General features: G+C 39.5%; 1 protein-coding gene and 1 long non-coding RNA gene across 3 annotated transcripts; both read left to right on the top strand.

Moving 5' to 3' along the window:
• Positions 1-2,940: 2,940 nt before the first annotated feature.
• LOC103875833 lies at positions 2,941-9,098 on the top strand. The gene is made up of 2 exons (XR_634804.4): positions 2,941-3,954; positions 8,752-9,098. It is a non-coding gene; the product is annotated as an uncharacterized LOC103875833 (long non-coding RNA).
• A 10,548-nt stretch (positions 9,099-19,646) lies between these two features.
• IL22 (interleukin 22) lies at positions 19,647-26,740 on the top strand. Of its 2 annotated transcripts, XM_009181163.3 has the most exons (5): positions 19,647-21,652; positions 22,130-22,195; positions 22,312-22,455; positions 23,383-23,448; positions 26,105-26,740. In XM_009181163.3, exons 1-5 carry the CDS (start codon positions 21,467-21,469, stop codon positions 26,180-26,182), a joined length of 540 nt encoding a protein of 179 aa, XP_009179427.1. In that variant the 5' UTR covers positions 19,647-21,466; the 3' UTR covers positions 26,183-26,740. The 2 variants fall into 2 exon arrangements, with proteins under 2 accessions (XP_009179427.1, XP_021778269.1); XM_021922577.2 differs by lacking the exon at positions 26,105-26,740 and having other exon boundaries at positions 19,650-21,652; positions 23,383-25,578.
• The last annotated feature ends 246 nt before the right edge of the window (positions 26,741-26,986 follow it).

Genomic DNA, 26,986 nt, shown 5'->3' with positions numbered 1-26,986 from the left:
TAGTGTCTATCTTTAAATTCTATTTACCCTAGAGCTATCCTATTAATACATTTTGTACCCATCACTTTTCTCCCCACTCCAACTGGCCATATCAGATCATTATCTTCCCATCAGTGCACCCAGCTCCTAACTTGTTTCTCTACCTCCAATCTTGCCAAAATGATTCTCCTTATTCTCATCCGAGTGCCGCTTATAAGGAACAAATGGGATCTCCCCAGTTCATTCCATCATAATCCTTCAGTGTCTTGCCATGGCCAGTAGGATAGTGTAAACTCACAAGCATTACAGAACCCTTCATGCTTTTCTCTCTAGCTTTGTCTCTCTCTCTACTTCTCCCTTTCATATAAGTCTTTCAGCGTCATCTAACTATTCACAGATCTTCAAAGGGAGATTTGTGTATGTTCTTTCTTTGTGGGCTGGGTGAATTGTATATATATTTTTTTCTTTCTTTTTTTGGGGGAATGGAGTCTCACTCTGTCACCCAGGCTGGAGTGCAGTGGCGTGATGTTGGCGCACTGCAACCTCCGCCTTCTGGGTTCAAGTGATTCTCGTGTCTCAGCCTCCCAAGTAGCTGGGACTACAGGTACAAGCCACCATGCCTGGCTAATATTTCATATTTTTGGTAGAGATGAGATTTCGCCATGTTGACCAGGCTGGTCTCAAACTCCTGACCTCAGGTGATCCGCCTGCCTCGGCCTCCCAAAGCGCTGGGATTACAGGCATGAGCCACTGCACCTGGCCGAATTGTATATTTTCTTTATGACTTGGCTCAGAGAATTTCTAGCTTGGATTGTGTCCTCTACTTTCAGAGAAGTCTGCCTCTAACTTTGCACAATGTGCACTTTAAACACCTTAAAGGCAGGAACTGTGTATAATACTCAGAGCATGGCCTGGGGGCCAGCATGGAGGGGGTGAGGTACAGATGTTTCTTGAATGACTGTATGAACTCACAATTTTGAAGGTGTTGACCATGGACATTGCTGACCTGGTAATATTTGATTGACCAATGGACAGGATCACAAGTCATACCATTGACCAATGGACAGGATCACAAGTGATGGCATCTTCTGATGCCATCAAGGGCTGCATTCCCAGGAAGAAACAAATTACTGGAATCTTAGAGATGTTCTCCCTTTCCTATGCCTTCAGAGACATATCTAAGCTTAGCCATGCTTTCTTTCATCCTCTGAGTTTCAGCAATAACCATCCATAGCAGTTAAGACAATTGCACATTGCTTAAAGTTAGGTAACAAATTACCTTTTGCATAATGTTTGCATAATGCATGATGCAAAATGTTCCTAGATCACTGATTTTTTTTTTTTTTTCGGGGAAAAAAACTGTGCTATATCTTTTTGACTTATGTTTTAATTTCTAGGTATTCTTCTTTCCTCCAGGCAAAGTTAACTATAGGGTCAGAGGACTTGAATGCCCAGTGACATTTGGTGACAATCCGAAGCCACCAAGGAAAGAAAATATTTCTTCTTTGGGGTACAATTGTTTAAAACATGGTTGAAAGCAGGTTTAAGTAGGACTTTTTTTTTAAAAGCATATGTTGGTTTAAGTAGAAACTTGAAAAATAAAACACAAAAAGACAACTACAAAATAATATGCATAGCATGACCTCATTTTTGTAAAACAAGAATAATCCAGTTAGCATAGCTGAGAAAAAATGGAAAGAATATGCACCTGGCTGTTTAATAGTGTTTTTTTTTTTTTCTGGAAATTATGATTATAGTGGAGCTTCACTTTTAACATTACTTATTTCTGGTTTTGCTATGCAAAAAAAGTGCAGAAAACTCCAGGAAAAATTTTATTTATAGCTTTATCCTGGGGGCTGTTTTGCTTTTCTGCATCTTCAGAGTGGAAATGCTGTCTTAAGCAATAAATTAACAATTTGCTTAACTATTGTTACTGCCATCATTTTGCTTTCCTGTGACACTGGGAGAAGGTTTTCTAGCTTGGTCCCTTGTCCAAGCAAATGTTACCAATTTTTTAAAAAGAGACTCTGCACCATCCTCAGAAGTAGTCAAGTTTAGCGTGTATCTTTTGTTTAAATGTGTGGGGATTAAGTTATTCTATAATAATCTGATTACACTGTAAAATCTTAGACCTTTATAATTCAGTAAGTAATGATTTCCCAAAAGCTAAAATTTGTCAATTACTTGCAGCTAGTAATTTCCAGTGAGGCTACTCCAACAAAGGGTGAGACTCTGGGAGTTGCTATGGGGAGCGCCTCCAGCAGTGAAGCTGATGTAGGCTTGTGCCACTGCCATAGGGGCCACACTCTGAGTCAGAAAGGACCTCAGAGGAAAGGAGTTCAAATGCCCAACTGATGCAAGAATCCCTCTGCAACATCCACGACATGCCAGACTCCTGCTTAAAACTTTCTGACAGCTTCCCACGCTCACAGGGCAAAGTTCAAACTCCTTGACGTGCTTCAGGAGGCCTTGCGCAGTCTGGCCTCTACTTACATCTCCAATTTTGTTTTTAAGTATTCATCAATTTGCTTACTAATTCCTTTATCAACCCATGCATCAAATATTTACTGAGTGCTTCCAGTGTACCAGGCACTATTTTAGGAATTGAAAATACACAACAATAAATGAAACAGACAAAATCCTCTTGGAGCTTATGTTCCAGTGGTCTAAGAAACACAGTAAACAGGCCCGGCACAGTGGCTCATGCCTGTAATCCCAGCACTTGGGGAGGCCGAGGCAGGTGGATTGCCTGAAGTCAGGAGTTTGTGACTAGCCTGGTTAACATGGTGAAACCCCGTCTCTACTAAATATACAAAAACATTAGCCGGGCATGGTGGCACATGCCTGTAGTCTCAGCTACTTGGGAGGCTGAGGCAGGAGAATTGCTTCAACCCAGGAGGCAGAGGTTGCAGTGAGCTCAGATTGTGCCACTGCATTCCAGCCTGAGCAACAGAGGGAGATTCCGTCTCAAAAAAAACCAAAAACAAACACAAAAACAAACAAACAAACAAACAAAAACACAGTTAACAAATAAATAAAAGATGTTGTGTCAGGTAGTAATGAATGCCACGGGGAAAAATAAAGCATGGAAAATGTAATGATTTTAAATACAGGCACACACTCTTTGATACTCCTCCCTCCAAGAGGTTGAACCTAATTCCTTTTCCCTCTAGTTTGGACTGGACTTAGTGGCTCACTTCAAATAAATGAAATAAATCAGAAGCAACGATGTGTGACTCTGGAGCCTAGGCCTCAGAAGGCACTGTGCCTTCCCCTTCTCTCTCTTAGATCACACTCTCTGAGAGATGTTGGCTGCCACGTTGTGAACAACCTTTAGAGACAGCGCTATGTGACGAGGAATTGAGGCCGCAGACAGCAGCCATCTGAGTGAACCTTCTCGGAAGTGGATTCCCCAGGCCCTGTCAAGCCTGCAGATGACTGCATCCTTGGCCAACTCTTGACTACAGTGTCATGGGTGACCCTGAGCCAGAATTCTTAGAAATGATATGAGATGACAAATATTCATTGTTTTAATCTGCTGAGTTTTGGGACAATTTGTTATACAGTGACAGATAACTAATCAGAAAAGAAAATAGGGAAGGTGTATGTGGGTGGTGCTGGCTGTTTCCAGGGTAATTAGAGGAGGCCTCACCGAGAAGGAGCCTTGCAGCTAACTCTTGAAGTGGGTGAGGGAGTGAGCCATGAGGACGTCTGGAGAAGATTTCTCGCCAGTCTTCCTGTTGCACTGTGGTCATACAGAACTCGCTTCAGTCGTTGGAACACGCCATTTTCCTTCTTAACTCCAGGCCTTCCCATATGTTATCTCTTCTACTCACAACTCACACCTCCTCACCCTTCCCTGTCACCCCACCTCACTTCCAATGCTGGCCACCTCATTAACTCCTCATTTATCCGTCAGGTCTCAGCTTAGATGCCGCTTTTTCCAGAAAGCCATTCATATCTGCCTACCCTCGGGTAAGTACCCCTTCTGCGTGGTTCCTTGTGTTCCCAGTCATAGCATTTGACACAGTGTAGGATGATGGCCTTTTGGGATTTTTATTTTTTGTTTTTTTGGCCGTTACATGGATTATATTCTCTGTGAGGACAGGGCCAAATCTTTTGCAGTTGTAACTGCCATAGCCAGCAGAGTAATCGACACTTGGCAGGAACTCAGTCAATAGCTCCTAAGTGCATGAAGACATTCTGTTCCATTATCGCATGGCAGTCACACACACCCTCACCGTCTCAGTTTCCTATCTCTAAAATACCCGCCTTCCAGGATTATGGTGAGGATAACAAATGCACTGTGTAAGTCACCCAGCAGAGTAAGTTCTATAGAAGCAATAGTCAAATTCTAGTGCAGGAAATCTGTTCCCTTATAAGACAGTCCCTTTCATTCCATTGCTCAGCAGTTCTAATTAGGAGGAAACTGTTATCTTGAAACTGGAAAAATTGAGGATAAATACCTTCTCTGATAGGGCCCATTTTGATTTTTCATTCACAATTAGATGGATATTTTAGGACACAAAAGAACAATTCTAGTCAAATCTTTCCTTCCTCCTATTCATCAGGTTTATTGAGGTTTAATTTGCTATAGTAAAATTCACCCTTTTTAGGAGTGTAGTTCTATGAGTTTTGACAAATGCATGCAGTTTTACTACCGTCACCAGTCAACAGGTTTTCACTTTTTATTAATTCTCTGTTGACAGCTCCAAGTAGTGTACAGTTCTTACTTAGCTTCCACTCTCTGCCAAAACGAATTCTCCAATTTTAAACGATCTTGGCTTGTTCACTCAGTGTTTGGTGCTTGGACCTCTGGGGGTGCCTGTGTTTTTGTCTGAATCTCTGCCAGCCAGAAGGGTTGTTATTCCAAAGTGTAACCAACCATTAACCAAAATATTATTACATTTATTCTTATTCCTTTTATTACCATCTCTCAGAGCAGAAATTGTGAATGGGCAATGATAACTCTTTAGCTTCATTTGGGACCCTGAAGAGCAAAATTATTTCTCTTGTGTAATAAAAATAGAAAAAGGAAGATTTTGAAACAAAGAAGGGTTTCTAACAAGAAATTTGCACACGTGCATGTTTCTCCCCTGCTCTAAATCTCTATTATAATTGTTGTCAACACTGTTTGTCACTTTAATGTTCCCTAATTGCCACTCCTTTGTGTTTGTTACCATTAATTTGATTACAAGATGAGGAGCTTTTCCCTGTTTCTTTCCTCCTACATACCGAGGATGAGCACAGGACTGGGTACACAGTTAAAACACAATAAATGTTCTTTTGAGAGACTAACTTGTAGGGAGAGGTGACTTTTGGTAAATTCATGGGAAGGTTCTTTGCAGATAGATCAGGATTTTTGAACAGAACTTCCATTTAGAAAGTCAGATCTTTTAATTTATTATGATGAATAAAGTTTTCACCAGATTAAGTGTGGTTTCCCTCATAAATTATGAAATAAGTTGCCTAGCGATACAGTGTAATAAATGTAGACATCTAGGAAGGTGGGTTATCTCAAAAGATCAAGGTAAAGTTTAGGTTCCATCTGTGGGTACAAAGAAATGAAAGAAGGAAGCCTTTGTGGCTCTTGAGGTAAAGTGATGCTAGCGTCCACTTCTTTCCCCCAATCCTCCTCAGTTTATAAGTCATTGTCGAGAATACTAAACCACCAGGGCGATACAGGGGAATCCCATAGGTGAACATGACATTAGAACATGCTTTCGGAGAGGGTCTCTGAAAGAGGTTTTCTGGACATCTCGAGGGAGCTCATGGGTACCTGGCAGTAAGTACGTAGTAACGTCCCAGAAATCAACCTGCTGCAATTTTACTGCAATTTACTATTCTTGGGTCATATACGAAAATATCAAAAGCACTTTCTGCTCTTTCTCAATAGCAATGAATACAATTAACCACAAATATTTCCAAAGAGGTTACAGAAATTTTAATGTTATGAGAAAGTCAGAGGGTCAGGATAGGGTTGAGCCTAATGCATATGTGTTAGAGGCACAGGAAGTTGCTAAGAGACACTTATCCAAAATCTTTTTTTTTTTTTAGACAGAGTCTTACTCTGTTGCCCAGGCTGGAGTGCAATGGCACGATCTTGGCTCACTGCAACCTCCACCCCCCGGGTTCAAGAGATTCTCCTTCCTTAGGAGAATAGCTGGGACTACGGGTGCGCACCACCACTCCCAGCTAATTTTTTGTATTTTTAGTAGAGACGGGATTTCACCATGTTGGCCAGGATGGTCTCGATCTCTTGACCTCGTGATCTGCCTGCCTCAGCCTCCCAAAGTGCTGGGATTACAGACGTGAGCCACTGCGCCCGGCCTTATCCAAAATCTTTACAGTCATTTTGTCTACATTTTTATTAGTTATTTTTTTGGGCTAAGATGTTAAAGGATCTTGCAGAAATACCTGTCTGCATTTAAGCTTTTCTAGTGATTTAATGCCTACACATGCATTAGTTGGCCATTATAGTCTCAGTGATCTGGTGCCACCTTGGGTAGTTGCAACACAGGCCAGGTAAATATTTTATAAGTTTGGGCAGGATGTATGATTCAGAGCATGGAGTGCTTCTATGGAGGTTGTGCCTCCATGGAAGAAACATTGGAGACCCTGGATAGCCTGGGGGTCAAATAAGGGCAACCAGGGCTGGTGAAACAAGAGGAGAACAGGTCTAATAAAGAAGATGGGCGTGGTTTTGCATCTAAAGTGCCCTCAAGATGGACCTGCAACTGAGCTGGATGGAGCTGCTCGGTGGTGAAGTTGGTAGTCGTTGTCATTGGGTCACCCTGAGGCATCTGTGCCAGCTGTGGTAGGGAGAACTGGACAACTCTCTTGAGACACAGAGCATCCGCCTTCATGACCCAGCCTTCCTTGAGTGTGTCTCCCAGGCCTGACTTTAGCCTAAAGAATAAGGCACAAAGAGGCTACCGAGGTCATGAGGGCAGGCTTTATCCTTCACGACATGAGGAAGTGGGCGGTTTGCCCCTCCTTTTCCCTTGGTCCCACATGTACTCTCTTTCTTCTTTCTTGACACCCTTTCAATAATTCTCCCAACCTCGGTTTTCTAAAGTGAGGGGGATATTTTCTATATGCCTCCTCCCCACGTTCTGCTTGAATAATCATGTAATTTATGTGAAGTTTTGTAGGGTAGCCCTATTCTTACTTCCTATTCTTTTTATTTTACCCCAGGCCATCCCCAGGTCAAATATAAATTGGTGTTGTGTGTGTGTGTGTGTGTGTGTGTGTGCGTGCGCGTGAGAGAGAGAGGAAGTAAGAGAGAGAGAGAGAAACAGTGGTATTTACTGGAATTACAGAAAGAAGCCAGGAAAATCTGACCTGTTCTTGTCTTCTGCCCTAATGGAACTGGCCATCTAGTCCGGGAGATAGAAAAGTACCCTGGGCATTTTAATTCAGATTTACATGACCATGATAGGAGCAAGCACAAGGTCCTATGTGCTTCAGTTAGGAAGTGGTATAGTTTTACGGATTCCAGCAAATTCTTCTTTTTTTTTTTTTTTGAGATGGAGTCTTTCTCCATTGCCTAGGCTGGAGTGTGGTAGCACGATCTTGGTTCACTGCAACCTCCATCTCCTGGGTTCAAGCGATTGTCCTTCCTCAGCCTCCCAAGTAGCTGGGATTACAGGCACCTGCCACCATGCCCAGCTAATTTTTGTATTTTTAGTAGAGATGGAGTTTCACCATGTTGCCCAGGCTGGTCTCCAACTCCTGACCTCAAGTGATCTGCCTGCCTCGGCCTCCCAAAGTGCTCGGATTACAGGAGAGAGCCACTGCGCCCGGCCCAGAAGTCTCCTTTAATGACCAAGTATATCCCTTGCCTGGATCCCTAATAGCCAAAATCCAGCAAGTAGAGATGCATTTAGCTTGGCACTTCACTCTGAAATAGCATGGTGAATGGAAAAAGCCCTGTATTCATCCTGGATTTGTCATTTTATGGCCATGTGACTTGGAGAAAGTTATTTCATCTTTCTGAGTCTCATATTTCTTATCGGTAGAATTGGAATAACAGAGTTTGATGGGTTACTATGAAGATGAAATGAGATAAAATCTAGGGGAACAGCTTGAAAATTATGGATGTATTAGTTTTATGGTTTCTGACAGTGTGAATATAAAACAGACTGGGGTAGAAGGTGGAGGCTGAGAGAAGAAGGAGAGAGACAAGGGTGAGTGAAAGAAGGTAGAAAGGAAGAGATGAAGGTCCCCAAGGCATGCTTGCTCCAAGGTAGTTTTGTTGTTGTTTTTCTGTCTTATTATTTTTTTTTTTCTGAGACAGGGTCTCACTCTGTCGCCCAGGCTGGAGTGCAGTGGTGTGATCTTGGCTCACTGCCACCTCTGCATCCTGGGCTCAAGCAATCCTCCCACCCCAGCCTCCTGAGTAGCTGGAACTATAGGAGTGAGCCATCACACCCAGTTAATTTTTTTGTATTTTTTGTAGAGATAGGGTCTCACCATGTTGCCCAGGCTGGTCTTGATCTCCTGAGCTTAAGCAATCCGCCCGCCTTGGCCTTTCAAAGTGCTGGGATTACAGATGTGAGCCACTGCGGCTGGCTTCAAGGCAGTCCTAATTGCGGGTAATAGTTATTTAGAATGCAGACAATCGACCTTGGTTATAGCGGAGAAAAGGTAGGGAAGACTAGAAAGTGTGCGATGCACCCAGTCATAGCTGTGCCCATAAGTAAACCATCTCATTTTCTTCCAACAGAAAGTATAATGACATCACCTAACTTCTGTCTTTTTTTTTTTCAGCCCTGAAGAACTGATGCAGTTCCAGAAAGCTCAGCAGGAGTATGTTTTCATAACTGGCTGAGAAGAGCCTGAAAATTTTTAAGTGGTGATAAGAACAAATCAGATTCAGAGACCAAGATGATACCAAGCATGAAGAATTTTTACTCAACTCATAGAGAACCTGAAAAGAGACATTCTAGTGAGGCTGGAGGATTGGGAATTGGGAGAAGAGACCAATGGTGGGCTATTAGAGAGAGAGAGAGATCATGCCGAAAATCTTCCCCAAGCAAGAACATCTCTGGTCATTTCCTTGAGCTTTTTGGATAAAGTCTTACCTTGTAAAATTCAGCATAAATCACCTTTCCATGTTCCTCTCTCTGTGGGCAGTGTGTGGAGATGCGAGAAGCAGGCACTGAAGCCAAAGAAATCAGTTCTCATTACTCACTGGCCTCCCTTGTTGTCTGCGTTTCTGATGAGGAATAGAAAATTTTTGGTCTTACTCAATGCATGATTTTGCTCAGGCTGTGTCGAGAAGTCATCAAAATAACTAGCTGAAAGCAAAAATCCTGGCCAACCCACTTATTGTTTTATTTTCACTAGCAGTTTTCTCAATTAGGTGCCTCAGCTGTCTCTATGAAAGCAAAGATCGATGAGCCACCAACTCCCTTTGTCTCTCCACAGACACCTTACGCTCTACCCCACAGTCACCCACCCCACACTCCCATTCTCATCCCTACTCTACCCCTTTCCATAGGGGAAGTAGTATTTGACCTCTGCTTCAGTTGGTTCCCCTGCCTATTATTTCAACTGGAACAGGGCAGGAGCAGTCACACCTGGGGACAGGATAGGACCTTTGGGCCACTGCTTCATTTCTCTTGGGCCCATGAATCAATGAAGAGGAGAAAGTCATTGAGAAGCATTTGGGCAACTGCAGTGGCAACAGCAGTTAGGTGATTCTGCCTGAGGTCTTTGAATATGGCTTAAATTTCCCTCAAAGTAGGCAGTTCTTATTCCATTTGTCTTTTTCTCCTAAGTGGCTGCACTTTTCTCAGGGACCTTCATGTGCCAGTTTTCCATCCTGGATATGCCAATTATTTGCCAGATCTTTCTGACCGATCACCAGTACTGTATGGGACTACTCTTTAAGAATCACTAGTCCTTAAAACATTTAAAAATAGTTGACTTTGTTTTCCTATTGAATTGCCTGAATGAAAGTTTTGAGAAAATATTTTGTCATAGTCTTAAACTAGCTTTCAGTCTAAATCTTACCCACTGGTGGCTCAAGTGTTTTTGGATTACTGATCATCGTTATCATTGCTTCTTATCTCACTAATGGTACTCAATTACCCTCATCACTGGTGTCAGAAGCCCCCTAGCAGGTCTCACTGATGCCAATTTCTGCCTCCCCAATTCATAACTCTCTGGCTCTCTGCTTAGCTTATTGCTTTTTGCAGGTTCCTCCCACAGTCAACTGCCCACAACAGGTCTCTATTGCCCTTCATAGCAAGTGCAGACTATCTGGCTGGTATTCAAAGAAGCTCATAAGCTGTTTCCATCCTCCCTCCCTTCCCTTCTTTGCCATCACTTCACAACATGTACATTCCATTCTAATCCAAGGAGTCATTTCTTTATCTTGAACTAGTCCCATTTTCAAGTTTTATTTTTCTGCTGCTTTCTCTTCTTTGAAAGTCCTTCTTCCATTCTTTCAACTGGCCCAAGTACTAATAATATTTAAAATGTCACTCAAATCCAGCATCCTTCTTAAAGTCTTGAATGAGTTTTCAGTATCAACCATCTCTGTTGCAGTGATTGTAATTTCATTGTAAAGATGTTTTATTCATTTAAAGTTAATTCTTATTTGTGGGACAATAAATACTACATAGAATTGTTATTTTTCCTCTTTGAATAATTGTCATCTCTACTATACTCTGAGTGTTCCAAAAGCAAGAAACATGTCTTTTTCATCTTGCATCCCTAGTGTCCAGACCAGTTCCTGATACATAGCATTTAAATGGAAACTGTTACAGTATGAATTGTATTCTGAAGTTCCTTGAGGACAGGGCTATGTCTCAGTCATTTTATATCCCCCAAAGCCAAAGACAGTACTAGGCCCATGGCAGATATTCAACAATCTTTATTGCATTGAGCATTCAGAATAGAAAAGTAGGAATTGTCATGCTTGTTAACATTAAAGAAGGACAGAGATTAAATCTAGAAGGTGAACGGTCAGTTCTAGGAATCAGCAAGTATGCCCTGGGTTTTGTCCATAAACTAAGAGGAGAGGCCTGAACAGATAGCAAAGGCCAACGCGGCCACCTCCTGGGAGGTACAGAACTGAACAGAGGAAGGAAGACTTGAAAGTTATTACTCAAATTTGAGAAAATGGGGATAGGGTGAGAATTGAAAAGATTTAACTGATTCTGAGGAAAATGACTTTAAGAACCTTTTCAGTAAATTACAAAATACCTATAGAAAAGTGAATAAATCATAAATGCATAATTCAATAAATTTTCACCATATAAACACACCCATACAATCAGCCAGATAGAGGAAAACATTACCAGCATCCCTAAAGTCCCATTCCAGCATCTCAGCACCCCTTAAAGTAACTACTCTTCTGATTTCCAATGTAATAGAACAGTTTTGCCTGTTTTTTGAATTTTATATGAAGGAAATTACATTACTTGTATTTTTCTATATTTGGTTTCTTTTGCTTGGCATTTTTTCATGGGATTTATTCCTTTGTAGTTACATGTAGCAATATAATGTATACTGTTATTACTGTATAGTATTCCAATATGTAACTACATTACACTGCATCCATTCTGAAGTTTTCAGTGTGGGGCAATTATGAATAATGCTGCCACACATATTTCCGTACATGTCTCTTGGTAAACAAGCTCATTTCTGTTGGGTACGTGGCTAGAAACTGAATAGCTGAATCACAGGGTATGTGTTTGTTCAGTCTTAGTAGATAATGCAGAACAATTTTCTAAAATGATTTTTCTAATTTATACTCTTTAGAGTAGCATAGGACAGTTTCATTTGCTCTAAATGTTGCCAACAATTGGTATTGTCTGTCTTTTTCATTTTAGTCATTCTGGTGGGTGTGTGGTTTTAACTTTGCATTTCCCTTTGCCTAGTAAAGTCAAACGCTTTTCATGTGTTTATTGGATCACTTTTGCAAAGTGCCTGTTCAAGCTTTTGTCCATTTTTTTTTCCTCCTGGGTGGTCTTTTTCTTATGGATTTGCAAGAACTCTTCATAAATTCTGGATTTGAGTCCTTTATTAGTTGTATTACAAATATCTTTCTGGGATTATTTTTGACAACAGCTCACTCGTAGTGGCTCCAAAAAATAGAGTGTCAGTAGATGTTTATTGATTGAAAGAGGAAAAGATTCTACATAAAGAGATATTTCAAAGGAAGAAGCAAGAGGGTTTAGAACAGTTTGACCATACAGGATGAAGGCAAAGAGAGACTCATGCTAAGATTCTAAGTCAAGAACAAGACTCATTAATTCATTCAACAGATTTGACTTGTGCAAGGTAAAACATCTAGTTAAGTTGCAGAATCTCTATTTCCTGACTTGTGGTTCGCTCATTACTATTTCCATGTCTTTCTCTCAGTTGCTACATATGTTGTTCATGAAGAAGCTCCTTGTGGTTAATAGCTGGTGTTTCCTGAACACTTACTATATTCCATGCCTGCTGAATGGTAGGAGCTTAGTAAATGGAATAGTCAGAGATATTTGCTGAAACAATCATTTGGTCATCTGTGCTTATAATTCATTCGGTTATCCAACTAGAACTTACTGAGGGTCTATGATGTGCCAAGGACTGTTCCAGGTATACAAACTCTTTGCTTTTATGGGGCTGATGTTACAGTGAATGAATGAATGAGAAAATGAAGGAATAAAGCACATTGCCCCCTTTCTCTCGTGCAGCACCTTGTGTGTAGCTTTTTGTCTCTGCTCTGTTTCCTAGGCAGACCTCACTCAGGTATTTCCTGTCATACTCATGCATTCACAAACTGTGCCTTTTAATGGATGATTCCTCTTGTCTATGACTATATTATGTATTGTAACTCTTTCCTTTTCTAGCCTGTCAAATATTCTAAGCACTATTCCTATTTGGTTCTTATATTTAATTGCTTGCCCCTGCCAACTCATTCGAGTACTTTTACTTTCTCTAGAGGCATGTTAATTAACTAATATGAGTACAGTTTAAATTCTAATTCTCTAATCAGCATTTACGTACTTTTAATCTTTTCTTTTAAAAGCAAGTCCATTTCAGATTAATCCTGAGGTTACTACAATATAATTAATGCTGACTACTTTTGTATTTATTTTAAAGTAAGAAATGTGGAGCCAAGATTCCTTATTTGGCAAAATATTCCAGCAGCAACAAAACAGATATTTGTTAAGCAGGTTGAAATATTATTATCTTCATTTATTTGATTGTAAGAATATGAAAGTAATAACAAGATTGCACCTCTTTTGCAACAGGCTACATTTCAGATCTGCCCTAATTCGGAGTGACATCTTGTCCAACTAACCCAAATGTGGGATAATTTACCCTATTTATAGTACAAATGCAGCTGCTGAATTAGAACAGTGACAAAGAAAAGGAAAAAGAGGCATTCTCTCAGGATTGACATTTGTGATATTTTAAAACCAAATCACCTAGGCTTTGGAACTGTGTTTGGACAGGCAATACCAATTGTTGGCAAGCATTTATAGAAAATGAAACTCTCATACGCTACTCTAAAGAGTATAAATTGGTTTACAATCCCACCAACAGTGTAAAAGTGTTCCTATTTCTCCACATCCTCTCCAGCACCTGTTGTTTCCTGACTTTTTAATGATCGCCATTCTAACTGATGTGAGATGGTATCTCATTGTGGTTTTGATTTGCATTTCTCTGATGGCCAGTGATGATGAGCATTTTTTCATGTGTCTGGTGGCTGTATGAATGTCTTCTTTTGAGAAATGTCTATTCATATCCTTTGCCCACTTTTTGATGGGGTTGTTTGTTTTTTTCTTGTAAATTTGTTTGAGTTCTTTGTAGGTTCTGGATATTAGCCCTTTGTCAGATGAGTAGATTGCAAAAATTTTCTCCCATTCTGTAGGTTGCCTGTTCACTCTGATGGTATTGTAAACTAGTTCAACCATTATGGAAAACAGTATGGCGATTCCTCAAGGATCTAGAACTAGATGTACCATATGACCCAGCCATCCCATTACTGGGTATATACCCAAAGGATTATAAATTATGCTTCTATAAAGACACATGCACACGTATGTTTATTGCAGCACTATTCACAATAGCAAAGACTTGGAATCAACCCAAATGTCCATCAGTGACAGATTGGATTAAGAAAATGTGGCACATATACACCATGGAATACTATGCAGCCATAAAAAAGGATGAGTTTGTGTCCTTTGTAGGGACATGGATGCAGCTGGAATCCATCATTCTTAGCAAACTATCACAAGAACAGAAAACCAAACACCGCATGTTTTCACTCATAGGTGGGAACTGAACAATGAGATCACTTGGACTCGGGGAGGGGAACATCACACACCGTGGCCTATCATGGGGAGGGGGGAGGGGGGAGGGATTGCATTGGGAGTTATACCTGATGTAAAGGACGAGTTGATGGGTGCAGCACACCAACATGGCACAAGTATACATATGTAACAAACCTGCACGTTATGCACATGTACCCTAGAACTTACAGTATAATAATAATAAATAAATTTAAAAAAAAAAAAAGAGTATAAATTGGAAAAACCATTTTAGAAAACTGCTCTGCATTATCTACTAAGACTGAACAAATGCATACCCTGTGATTCATATTTTTAAAAGTTTAACAGGGTCGTGAAGGGGTAGAAAATGTTTAGTTTACTTGGCCCACAATGTTCCCATAAAAGGCTGAGAGGATCTGGTAAGACAACACCAGGAATCACAGAGTTTTGAATATGAATTTTCAAAAGTTATGTTTTAAAATAATATGTAGCCTCTGCAAAATGATTGTGAAAAATGTTAATAACTCTAAAACTGATTAGAGAACTGGGATAAAATACTCACTGATACTAGTAAATTAATTGTGTTTTGAATTTCTAGTGACAGAAGCAAGTGTGGGTTATGACTCTTCACACCTGTTTACTTGTCAAAACAAAAAATGAAAAGAGAGATTGGGATGTACCTGTGGCCTTCAAAAAATCTATGACAGTAGACGGCAGATGTTAGGAAGCTAATATCAAATTCTGTTTGCATTAGAGTAGTGAAGAATTTCCATAAATGTTGCTTTCTTCTGTCTTTTAAGTTGATTTCAGTACTTAGCATTAGTAGGGAGAAAAACATGCTCGTTTACATTATGACACCTTCCTGTGGATAGAGTCTTCTCTTTAAGATGAGATATAATACTGACTGAGAAGACTCGGTCTCCAGGAAGAAGGGAAAGGTGGCTATGGTTGACAAGTGTCTTTGTGGGCAGATTGTGGCAGGTGAGGTGGGACTGGTAGGAAGTTATTCTGGGTACCACCAGGGTTACCTTAGAGCAGAAGTGGGAAGTAAATGCAGTTTATGTTTGAAAACCCCAGTCTTTAGCTTTTGTTCTTTGCTGTACCTCTAACCTCTTCTCCTCGCTGGCTGTGAATCACTTACTCTTCGTGTTCTCAGGAGATGAGTAATTGAATAGTCCCTTTCTCCAAGCCAACTTGGTACTTATTCACACCAAGGTAAATGTGACTAATAACAGCGTCGCATCTTACTTCTCCCATAAAGTAACTAGGAATTAAATCTCATACACAAGACCTCAGTGGAAAAAATTTTGAAAGACTATCAAAAGGGTATAAAAGAAGGTCTTTGGCAGAGACATGGTCGATGCTCTTGGATGTAATGAGTTCACATTATAAAGATGTTAATTCTCCTTAAACTGGTCTTTACGTTAAATAAAAACCTAGTAAAAATTTCTGCTGTATTTTTCCAGGAACTTGACGAATTTATCATAAGCTTTATATAAAATATATATGAAAAGTCCACGAATAGCTAAGTCAGCCCTGAAAAAGTAGAGCAAAGAAGGTAAAATATCCTGTTAAGTTATAAAGACACTCTTCAGTAATATAATCATGTGAAACTGGCTTAAGAACAAAAAGAAAAATAAATAAACCAATGGAACAAAAAAAAAGGACTCAGATATAGTATTTCTATGTATGGGAAATTCACATATGATAAAAGACTCATGGTTTAGTGGACTATCTTGGGAAAACTGGCTCACTATGTGGAGGAGAATAAAACTGAATTTCTTACCTTTCATCATATACAAAAATGCATTAAAGACCTGATTGTGAAAGGTTAAGCCATAGAATAAACAGAAGACGAGATAGAAGAATGTCTTTGTGACCTTGGGAGGGAGAGAGGCTTTCCAAACAAACCTTGAAAAGTACAAATCATATAATTATAAATAATGTCTTAGATGACATCCAAATTAAGTTTTGCTGTTCAACAAAGGCCAAATAAACCAAGTGAATAGATAGGTAAAAAATTGGGAGGAGGCCCGGTGTGGTAGCTCATGCCTGTAATCCAGCACTTTGGGAGGCTGAGGTGGATGGATCACTTGAGGTCAGGAATTCGAGACCAACCTGGCCAGTAAGATGAAACCCCGTCTCTACTAAAAAATTAGCTGGGCATGGTGGCTGATGCCTGTAATCCCTGCTACTTGGCAGGCTGAGGCGGGAGAGTCGTTTGAACCCAGGAGGTGGAGGTTGCAGTGAGCCGAGATTGCAGCACTGCACTCCAGCCTAGGTGACAGAGCAAAACTCCGTCTCAAAAAAAAAAAAAAAAAAAAAAAAGGAGGAGAGTTTGTTTTGGCTACAACCAAAAATATACAGGGAACTCTTACAAATCAACAACAGAAAAAGAGCAAAGTCCACTAGAAAAATGAGTGACTAATGTAAGTAACTGATGTATAAAAGGTGGAAACCCGAGTGGCTACAAGTATATGAAAAAAATGCAAATTAAAACAGTAATGAGATATATACCATTTTAAACCTCCAAAGCCTGGCCAAGTTAAAGCTGGATAATACCAAGTGTGGAGGGGGATTTAAGGAAGCAGAGGAAGCTTTATTTGCTGGTGTGAGAGTAGATTAACACTGTCTTTCTGGGGAGCAATCTGGCAATATTTAGTAAATGCTAATAAACTTATCCTTATGACCTAGAGGACATACTTCAAAAATTTTGTCAAAAATACTCTCAAAAATACCATAAAAATGACTTGGATGAGGGTGTTTAGAGCTACAATGTCTGTGGTCTGGGCAATTGGAGGCAGTTCAGGTACCCACCATTGGAGAATGAATACGCAAATTGTGGTGGGTACGCACTCTGGAATGTCACGTTGCAAGCAGAGGCTACACGCAGAAACATGGACGGATGGTAAGACCATCACGCTCAGTAAAAAGGTAAGAAAGAGAGCCATTCCTGTAAAATAAAAATACCTACACACACTAAACAATACTTCTTTTTACACAGGGATGCGTCAATATTCAGAAATACATGTGAAACATTAGAGCCATGACCTATGGCAATGGTAGAGATGGCGGTAAGTGTTCAGTGGGGAGGGAAGGAGAAGATGAGGGCAGGATCACACCCACGCACGTGTGCACACACACACACACACAGGAACTTGTATGGAACAATGATCATGTGCATTGGACTGAGGAATATGATGAGTACAAATCTTTTTACCTGTGATACCAAAAGTCTTCTTTCTTCTAGGGAGATTTGTGTCTTAAAGAATGCATTTCCAGTCATGGATTTTCAAGCACGAGTCAATGAGTTTGGAAATTATTTTATGTATGTGGTCAATGAATATTTATTTTGCCGCTATACGCCAGGCACTATTCTAGGTGCTGGGCACAGTATAGTGAATGAGGCAGTCAAAGCCTGCTTCTGGTTGAGGATTCTGATTAGTCCTTCTTGGCATTAGATCAAGTAAATTGTCACATATTCCAAATCAACCATGTGTATGGTCTGTCTGGGACCTGGGAGGTGGGCATTGGGGTCGCTCTTCATCTGCAGTGGCTTTGGGAGAGACTTGAAAATTTACAAGGAAATGACTGCAGAAAGGGCCCATTATAATCTGAAAATATTTAGCATACATATGTCTTTGGTTGTTGTTTTCACAGGAGCACCTTTTTGTTATATCCACAATCTCTTCTTTTTTTTTTTTTTTTTTTTTTTTGAGACAGAATCTTGCTTCGTTACCCAGATTATAGCGCAGTGGGGCGATCTTGTCTCACCGCAACCTCAGTCTCCCAGGTTCAAGCGATTCTCCCACTCAACCTCCGGAGTAGCTGGGACTACAGGCGCACCAATATGCCCGGCTAATTTTTGTATTTTTAGTAGAGACAGGGTTTCACCATGTTGACCAGACTGGTCTCAAACTCCTGACCTCAGGAGATCTGCCCGCCTCAGCCTCCCAAAGTGCTGGGATTACAGGCAGGAGCCCCGCGCCCAGCCTCACAATCTCTTCTAACAGCAAATATTTCTGAGACTCCTAGTATGACTGTTCAGAAACCCCCATACAACACCAGAGCAGATTTTCCCTTTAGTGAGTTTTAGTTAAACTCACTGAAACTTAAGATCTAGGCTCCATTAACACTATCTTATTGATGCTTGGTCCATCAGGGACATACAATGAATAAGAGGCACGCTGCTGCTCTTAAAGACGGCTTTGCAATTTTCTGGCATTCTCTTTCTGTTTCACAGTGATTTATTTTCCATTCAGGAACAATAAGCTGGTAAGCAGGACTGGGTCAAACACCAACTTTAGAAATATCATAAAGGCAGTCAATATGCTTTTATTGAGTCCTTCCTATGTGTGTAGCACTGTTCTAGGTGTTGGAGTTACAAAGACGAAAGACACAGAGACTCTTCCCTTGAAATCACGTAATTCAACGATGTCAAAACTTATTTTCCCATGGAAACAAAATTATGTATGCTGGTCAGTTTCCCAGGCAAACCAACAAAAGCCTATTTAATCCATGAATAGCTTAAATCTAGTGCTAATAGAATTATACAGAGTTCTGGGCAAAAGTGGCCCTATATAATAGGAAATTGAATAAGGAAGAGTTTCATCATCTTTTCTCGGGCTCATGGTCAACCCAAGGAAACATTTGGAACATACCTATTTTTTTTTTTTCAATTTAACAAAAATTATCTCATTTTTATTTGACAAATAAGAATTGTATATACAGTATTTATGTTACACAATATGATGTTTTAAAAATTACTTATTTTTTAAATTGACATATTATAATTGTACATATTTATGGAGTATAATTTGATATTTTGATATAAGTGTATGCTGTATAATGACACAATTAGGTTAGTATATCCATCACCTCATGCATTTATCATTACTTTGTGGTGAGAATCTTCAAAAGCTATTTTGAAAAATACAATATTTTCCTGTTAAATATAGTCATTCTACTGTGTAATAGAACACCGAAATTATTCCTCCTAATTGTATCTTTGTACCCGTTGACCAACCTCTCCCCATCCCGCTTTCCCCACTTACTTCCCCAGTCTCTGGTAACCACTGTTATATTCTCTGCTTCTATATCAACTTTTTTTTTTTTTTTTTTTTTTTTTTTTTTTTTAGATTCCACATATGAGTGAGATAATGCAGTATTTGTTTTTCTGCATCTGATTTATTTCACTTAACATGATGTCCTTCAGGTTCATCCATGTTATTGCAAATGACAGGATTTCATTTCTTTTATGGCGTAATACTATTCCATTGTGTATATATACCACATTTTCTTTATCCATTCATCCATCTGTGGATACTTAGGTTGATTTCATGTATGTTTTGATATATGCATATATTGTGGAATGGCTAAAGTCAGTGAATTAACATATATGTATTACCTCACATACTTGGAATTTTTTTTTTTTTTTGTAATGAGAACATTTACAATCCATGCTCTTTGTGATTTTTAAGCATAACATAAATTGTTCTTAACTATTGTTGCCACGATGGACAATAGAGCTCTTCAACTTATTCCTCTTCTTTAACTGAAATGTTGTATCCTTTGGGTAACATCTCCCCAACTCACTGCCCCTTGCCCACCCAGCCCCTGGCAACCACCATTCTACTCGTTCTTTCTATGAGTTCAGGTGTTTTAGATTCCACATGCAAGTGTGATCATGTGGTGTTATTTATTCCCACTAATCTTCCTTTTTGCTTCTTTCTCCTCTGGCCACCTTCACAAATGCTCAGTGTCCTCAGGTGGTTCCAACTCTTCCCAGTGGCACTTTGCTGAGGTCTGTGCCATCTCAAAAAGTGGTCTAGGTTTTACAATTATTTACGTCCCTTCTCCCAGTTCTTCAACACTCCTGATCTTAACTAGTTGTGAGGAGAAATATCTGATCATACAAATTTGCACTAATTCACATTCCTTCCCTCAGCAATAGGTACTTGCATTTTGATAGTTGCACTTGCTTCCTTCTCTTGCTCTGCGGGAGAATTTCCAGTCTAGTTTTAGGTGTATTTTTAAATAATTTAAAGGTAATGTGGAACCTCTATATTCCTATATTCCCTTCCTCAGACATCCATGTATGTGTGCATATATATGTGTGTGTATATATAGTATATATATACATATATATTGTGTATATACACACATATATGTGTATATGCAATATATACACATACAATATATACATATATACACACATATATAATTGTTATAAGGTTATTTGGAAATATTATGTTGAGACCTGTGTGAAGTTTAGAATTAGGTAAAATTTTAAGATGAACTATATCCATGGTATTCTTTTCTTTTAAACAAAGTTTACATGTTAAGAAAAATGGTGATCAGATTGTTCAGCATTAGTATTTACAAACTTAAGTGGATATTGATTATAATTCAATTAATACAATTTTAAGATACATTTGCTTCTGCCTTGTTAGGATCACTTAAAAATAGTCCCAGAAAGGGAAGAAAACAATAACTAGGTTAGCCAAGACTGTTATTTTTGAAACAGAAGTCTGGTTTAGAATTCAGCATGTTTAAAAAGGAGATAAAATTATTTTAATAATGGAATGATCTGTAAGCTGTCATTACCATTTACTTTAAAGCAGAGGATATAGGACACGGGTCCTTTTTTTCTGATCACCTCCAATGAGATAAGAATCTATAAAGCGGGTAGGAAAATGAGTCCGTGACCAAAATGCTTACTCAGCCACTATAGGAGATCAAAAAATTTTATACTAAATCTGCACTCTACTAAGACAAAACAATTGCTTTCTTTGAAAAATATGTAGGGTTTAGAAAATTTCTGGGATTTGTCTGTAAAATACCCCCTGGGCTCTAATAGTGACGTTTTAGGGAAACACTTACATCTCAAGGTGGGAAGAATAGAGGTGGTGTTTTGTGGGCTCCTGTGGTGGTTAGGTCGTTCTCAGAAGACAGTACTGGAAATTAGATAGTTGCTGATGTCACATTTTGCACAATTAAAAAAAAGTCGGTATCCTGGGGGCTATAAAAGCAGCCGCTTCTACCTTCCCCATCACAAGCAGAACTTCAGAACAGGTAAGCGTTTCGGCAAACTTGGTACAATTGGTTAGTTTGATGAAATACTTCTTGACTAATTTTGTTCCTTCACGTTGTTTTCAACCAGGTTCTCCGTCCCCAGTCACCAATTGCTCGAGTAAGAGTTGTCTGCAATGGCCGCCCTGCAGAAATCTGTGAGCCCTTTCCTTATGGGGACTCTGGCCACCAGCTGCCTCCTTCTCTTGGCCCTCTCGGTGCAGGGAGGAGCAGCTGCGCCCATCAGCTCCCACTGCAGGCTTGACAAGTCCAACTTCCAGCAGCCCTATATCACCAACCGCACCTTCATGCTGGCTAAGGAGGTATGCATCTCAATGCTGCGCTTTCTCATTGGATCTACTTGGAACCCAAATCGTTCTTACACTTTTCTTCAGAGCACCTCTAAGAGTTTTAGGAACCCATTGTTTATCCCTGCTGGCAGATAAATTTTCTGTTTTTTTCAGAGACTCTTGGGAATCTGGCTGCTTTTTTTTTTTTTTTTTTTTTTTTTTTTTTTTTTAACTTGAACTCCTTCCTTCTATTTTGGCCTTTATGATACATGTGATGAATTTTTCCATTCATGTTTTAGTTAAACTCGGCCATTCAATAACCCATCTGATGATTTTTTTTTTTTTTCCTTTATGCCTTTGTGCGTTGTCCTAAACTTACGCACACATCTGAATTCTGTTTCTAGTCTTTATGGGGTTGCTCTGGGGAGAGGGGATGGGGCACATGTCTACGTACAGATTTTTTTTCTATCTGCTCAATGTCCAGGCACTTAGTCTTTTCTTCTCTTCCAGGCTAGCTTGGCTGATAACAACACAGACGTTCGTCTCATTGGGGAAAAACTGTTCCGCGGAGTCAGTGTAAGCTACAGTTGTGACGAGCAGGGCCTTGTGCCATCCATGGGTACTTGGATTGGTGGTAATGATGATTTAGGTCTCATCCCTTATGACCCTTGCTGTTTCCCTTCCACCTGTAGATGAGTGAGCGCTGCTATCTGATGAAGCAGGTGCTGAACTTCACCCTTGAAGAAGTGCTGCTCCCTCAATCGGATAGGTTCCAGCCTTATATGCAGGAGGTGGTGCCCTTCCTGGCCAGGCTCAGCAACAGTCTAAGCACATGTGTAAGTTCAGCTCTCAGCCTATGCCCATCTACCCCTCCTTCCCTCCTTCTTCCACAGAGACCCCCTTACCCCAACTCTCTCTTCTCCCGTCTACCCCTAAGCTAGCAGGAAGAAGTGTCTTGGCAGCAGTATTATCAGGAGTCATTTAGGATCACAGAGTGTTTGTTTTTGCTTTTGATTGAGTCACATCTTGAGTTTATAGTGGTGAAGGGGGTCTGGAACTTAAGTGTATAGAAGCCGCATTGGTTTGTCTCTGGAAAAAAGGCAACTCAGGTTGTGTAAGATGAGAAAGGTGTTGGGAAAAACATCTAGATGTGGAAATGGATCCACTGAGTCTAAGTTGTTGAGGGGAGGGGATGGCATGGAGAGAAAGTAGAAGAGAAAGTGGGAAATGGGAAGGCTTAATGTCAGCGGTGTGTCGGCAGACTTGCCCTGTTGATGTCATGGGAAGTGACAAAATCGGAGGCGTGTGAACTTGATGCCGCTGAACATATGAAACTACGAAAAAAAGTTTGCATGGAGTGGGCCCAGTCAAAGGCCCTAGGACTTACTGAAGAGGGCTTAATTTTCACATGAGATGTTTTATGTACATTTCTTGTTCTGAGCATGCTGTTTTGTGGAGGTATGATTGAGGTTTTATTCCTTACAGAATTTGCATAAACCACTCCGCTGTTTCCACAAACGCAAACCTCAGTAGGATTTCCCAAAGATGAAGAGAGGTCTCTTGTAAGGGAAGTGACTGGATTCTGGTGTCCAAGGGAATTCAAGAGCTCAGGAAATCTAGGTCACCGTTGAAATCTAGGTCATTGTGGGCAAAATTACTAAGAGTTTTAATTCCAGGTGAATTGTACCGTACCTCCACGGGTGTGGAGGTTCATGAAGTTTCAGCACAACATTAAGATAGTTATTCTTGTTTTTGTTTCATAGCACATTGAAGGTGATGACCTGCATATCCAGAAGAATGTGCAAAAGCTGAAGGACACAGTGAAAAAGGTAGGACTGATAACTGTCAATGCTACGTCATGCAATAGGAGAGACAAATGCTGTTTTTCTTTCCTTTCTTTCTTCCCACCACTTTGTGATTTTTCACTTGATTCTCCTACCACCAGGGTGATTACTTTGGTGTCTGTGTATGTAGAGATATCTATATATCTAGAAGTCAGTTTCCAAATTTCGCAAATTGTAGAATTCTAGAACTGGCTGGAATCTTAGGTTGTCCAGTCACATTACCTCACGTTCTGGGGAAGGCAAGTGGCAGAGACAGGGCTGAATACAAGTCTCCCAAATCTCAAGCTAACACTTTTCCCGGCGGTGATACAGATTAGTTTCATTAATTCTTAGGGAAATTTCAGATTCCTATTGACTCATGTAATCTGAAGAAGCACTTGTTTAAAAACAGAAAAATGCCTATGGGCAAATTTATTTGAAGTCATTTTTGAAGGCATTCATTCATTGCTTTGAAACTTGGAGGAATAAACTCAGAACAACAAAAGAGGCGGACTTGCATATACGGCTAATTTCTGGAGTAATCGATGCTTATTTTTAATTATCATAATATCTAACAACTATTGATTTTAGTTTAAAATCAAGAGCAGATAACACCTGATCTCTTTTATACAGGTTCAAATAGACTAAAAATGTTAGTAAGAGATTTATTATAGTTAAATGGAAGTCTGAATTGGTAAGCCTTTTTTTCTTCCTCTCTCCCTTCAAGACCTTCCATTCTAGTTTCTTCCTTCATTCCCTCAATAAACCCCTAGTGAGCATTTATCCATGGTGGGCTGGTGTACATTTCTATAGTGAATGATATCATCATGTGGCCTATTTGGTGAAAAGAACAACAATGGAAGACTTAGACTAACAATAGTGACTCACCCCAAAACCGGAGGAATGATTAGGAGCAGTGAAAGTGATGCTCTTACAAGCAGGTCCAAGTAAATACTCAGAAACATGAAGGCTCCAGTTGATAGAATTTTCAGTAATAAGCTTAACCTTAATTCCCCCTTTTTTCCTCTTGACTTTTTAAAAAAGCATTTCTTCCTGAGCATCATTTAATGAACGTGACTGTTTCTTCCTTTGATAATTGAAGGCTTTGTAGTTTTATATTGTGAAGCTCAGTTCTCTTGTTATGGAACTATTATCTAGACATGGAAGGCTGAATGTTAGCATGTCACAGACAAGACATGCTTTACACATCTTGCTTAAAAAATTCCTGATTTCAGCTTGCTTGTTGTCTTTAGAAAAGTGAAGTGTGAGAGAGGAAAATCTCATGGTGATCTGGGTGATTTTCAAGGCCTTTAATCCATTTTGAAAGAATCAATTTCCTATTTGCAATGATTTGCCACATGGAAGAGTGATTATGCTTTTTTGCTGGTACCTTCAGAAAGTACAGGCGGGAGAGGAATGTTGTTCAGAGAAAGATCAACAGGAGGAGAAACTGCCAGAGCTGTCTGAAAGAGGGTGGTCTCGGGAAGCATTAATTCCCTCTCACTGGGGGTAAAAGCAGAGCACAGGCTGGTAGTAAAATGCATGACAGACAGTAGGGGAAGATAAACTTTAAAATTCTTTATAGTCTTGGAGTCTTTGAGATAGAAAAGCATATCTTTTTGGCTTTATGTCAAAAGAAGTATGGAAAAGTGAAAGGGTGGAAGAAAGCAGGAAAAGAAAGAACAATGTACTGTATAGAGGATAATGGTGACAAGGTTTTTCTTGAAATAATGCAAATATGATAGATTAGAGGAATTTCAATAGGGAATGCTTTTCACTTGAATTTGGGTTTCCTCTTCCATTAAGTTTGGGAGCCTCATCTGCATTTGACTTGGAGGGAGAAAGAATGAATGTTAGGACCTGTATCTGGTTTTCTATTAACTAAAGCAAGTGGAAAAGACTTATTTGACATTTTTCCCACAAAAGTGAAAACTTGTCTTTTACTCTTTGTCAAAATGGTGGAAACAGAAAAAAACTCAATGTATTGGTAAATATATGGTTTGAAGTCTTCTGAGCTGAGATGTTTTAAATCAGGAGTGTCCAATCATTTGGCTTCCCTGGGCCACCTTGAAAGAATTGTCTTGGGACACACATAAAATCCACTAACACTAACAATAGCTGATGAGCTAAAAAAAAAAAAAAAAAAAAAAAGTCCATGCATAAATCTCATAATGTTTTTAGAAAGTTTATGAATTTGTGCTACGGTGCATTCAAAGCTGTCCTGGGCCACGTGCAGCCCGTGGGTTGTGGGTTGGACAAGCTCTTTATAAGCCATCTGTCATAGATAGTTTTGGAGTTGCAAAACAGGCCAAGGCATAATGGGTGGCACTCAGGATCCCCCAGACCCCAGCCTCACTTCAGTCTGCTTGCTCTGGTTAAGAAGGGGTGGTCAACCCTCTGCCCAGCTTTTAAACAGCTTCATTAGTGTGAGGTGCACCTGAAATTGATGCCTGCTGGTGGCCTCTCAGTCCAGAGAGCTGTCATTTTAAGCTCTTTGGCAAATCATACAATACTCTTGCTAAAGGGGTATTACGATGAATGTTTTACAAATGCTTAAAACTCGGTTTCTGTCTCCATCAACCTAATCTTGCAATTTCTAATTTGTTTACTTTAGAAAACATGGCATAAATGCTCAAATACTTTTGCATTCTTATTTTCACAGCTTGGAGAGAGTGGAGAGATCAAAGCAATTGGAGAACTGGATTTGCTGTTTATGTCTCTGAGAAATGCCTGCATTTGACCAGAACAAAGCTGAAAAACGAATAACTAACCCCTTTTCCCTGATAGAAATAACAGTTAGATCCCCCAAAGCAATTTTTTTTTAACCAAAAAGAAGATGGGAAGCCAAACTCCATCATGATGGGTGGATTCCAAATGAACCCCTGCTTTAGTTACAAAGGAAACCAGTGCCACTTTTGTTTGTAAGATCAGAAGGTAGACTTTCTAAGTATAGACATTTATTGATAACATTTTATTGTAACTGGTGTTCTATACACAGAAAATAATTTATTTTTTAAACAATTGTCTTTTTCCGTAAAGAAGATTACTTCCCATTCCTTTAGGGGAAAAAATCCCTAAATAACTTCATGTTTCCATAATTAGTACTTCATATTTATAAATGTATTTATTATTATTATTATAAGAATGTATCTTATTTATATCATTTTATTAATATGAATTTATTTATAGAAACATTATTTGATATTGCTACTTGAGTATAAGGCTAATATTGATATTTATGACAATAATTATAGAGCTATAACATGTTTATTTGACCTCAATAAACACTTGAATATCCTAAGTCTTGTGGCTTTGTGATTTTTCTCCTTTACTATCATCATCATCATCATCATTGTCATGTTACCATTCCCATAACTTTATTCTTGACTCTAAGAAAATGAGGTAGCTATTAGTATTATTCCAATTTTACAAATGAGAAAGCTGCATTAGAGACACCTTAAGAAACATTTTATAACTATAAGTAGTTGACCCTTATTGAGCCAGGTCTATCTGATTTCAAGACTCTCTGTTATAGTGCCTATAC

The sequence above is a fragment of the Papio anubis genome, chromosome 9 (genome assembly GCF_008728515.1).
Source record: "Papio anubis isolate 15944 chromosome 9, Panubis1.0, whole genome shotgun sequence".
Lineage (NCBI taxonomy): Eukaryota > Metazoa > Chordata > Mammalia > Primates > Cercopithecidae > Papio > Papio anubis.
This window is presented reverse-complemented; position numbering and strand designations above follow the sequence as displayed.

What these genes read in the sequence shown, in the direction of transcription:
- IL22 (XM_021922577.2), top strand. Translation starts at nt 21,467, where the DNA reads ATGGCCGCCCTGCAGAAATCTGTGAGCCCTTTCCTTATGGGGACTCTG. An exon ending in CCTTCATGCTGGCTAAGGAG is followed by an intron (nt 21,653 to 22,129) that starts GTATGCATCTCA and finishes CTTCTCTTCCAG; the next exon opens with GCTAGCTTGGCTGATAACAA. An exon ending in AACTGTTCCGCGGAGTCAGT is followed by an intron (nt 22,196 to 22,311) that starts GTAAGCTACAGT and finishes TTCCACCTGTAG; the next exon opens with ATGAGTGAGCGCTGCTATCT.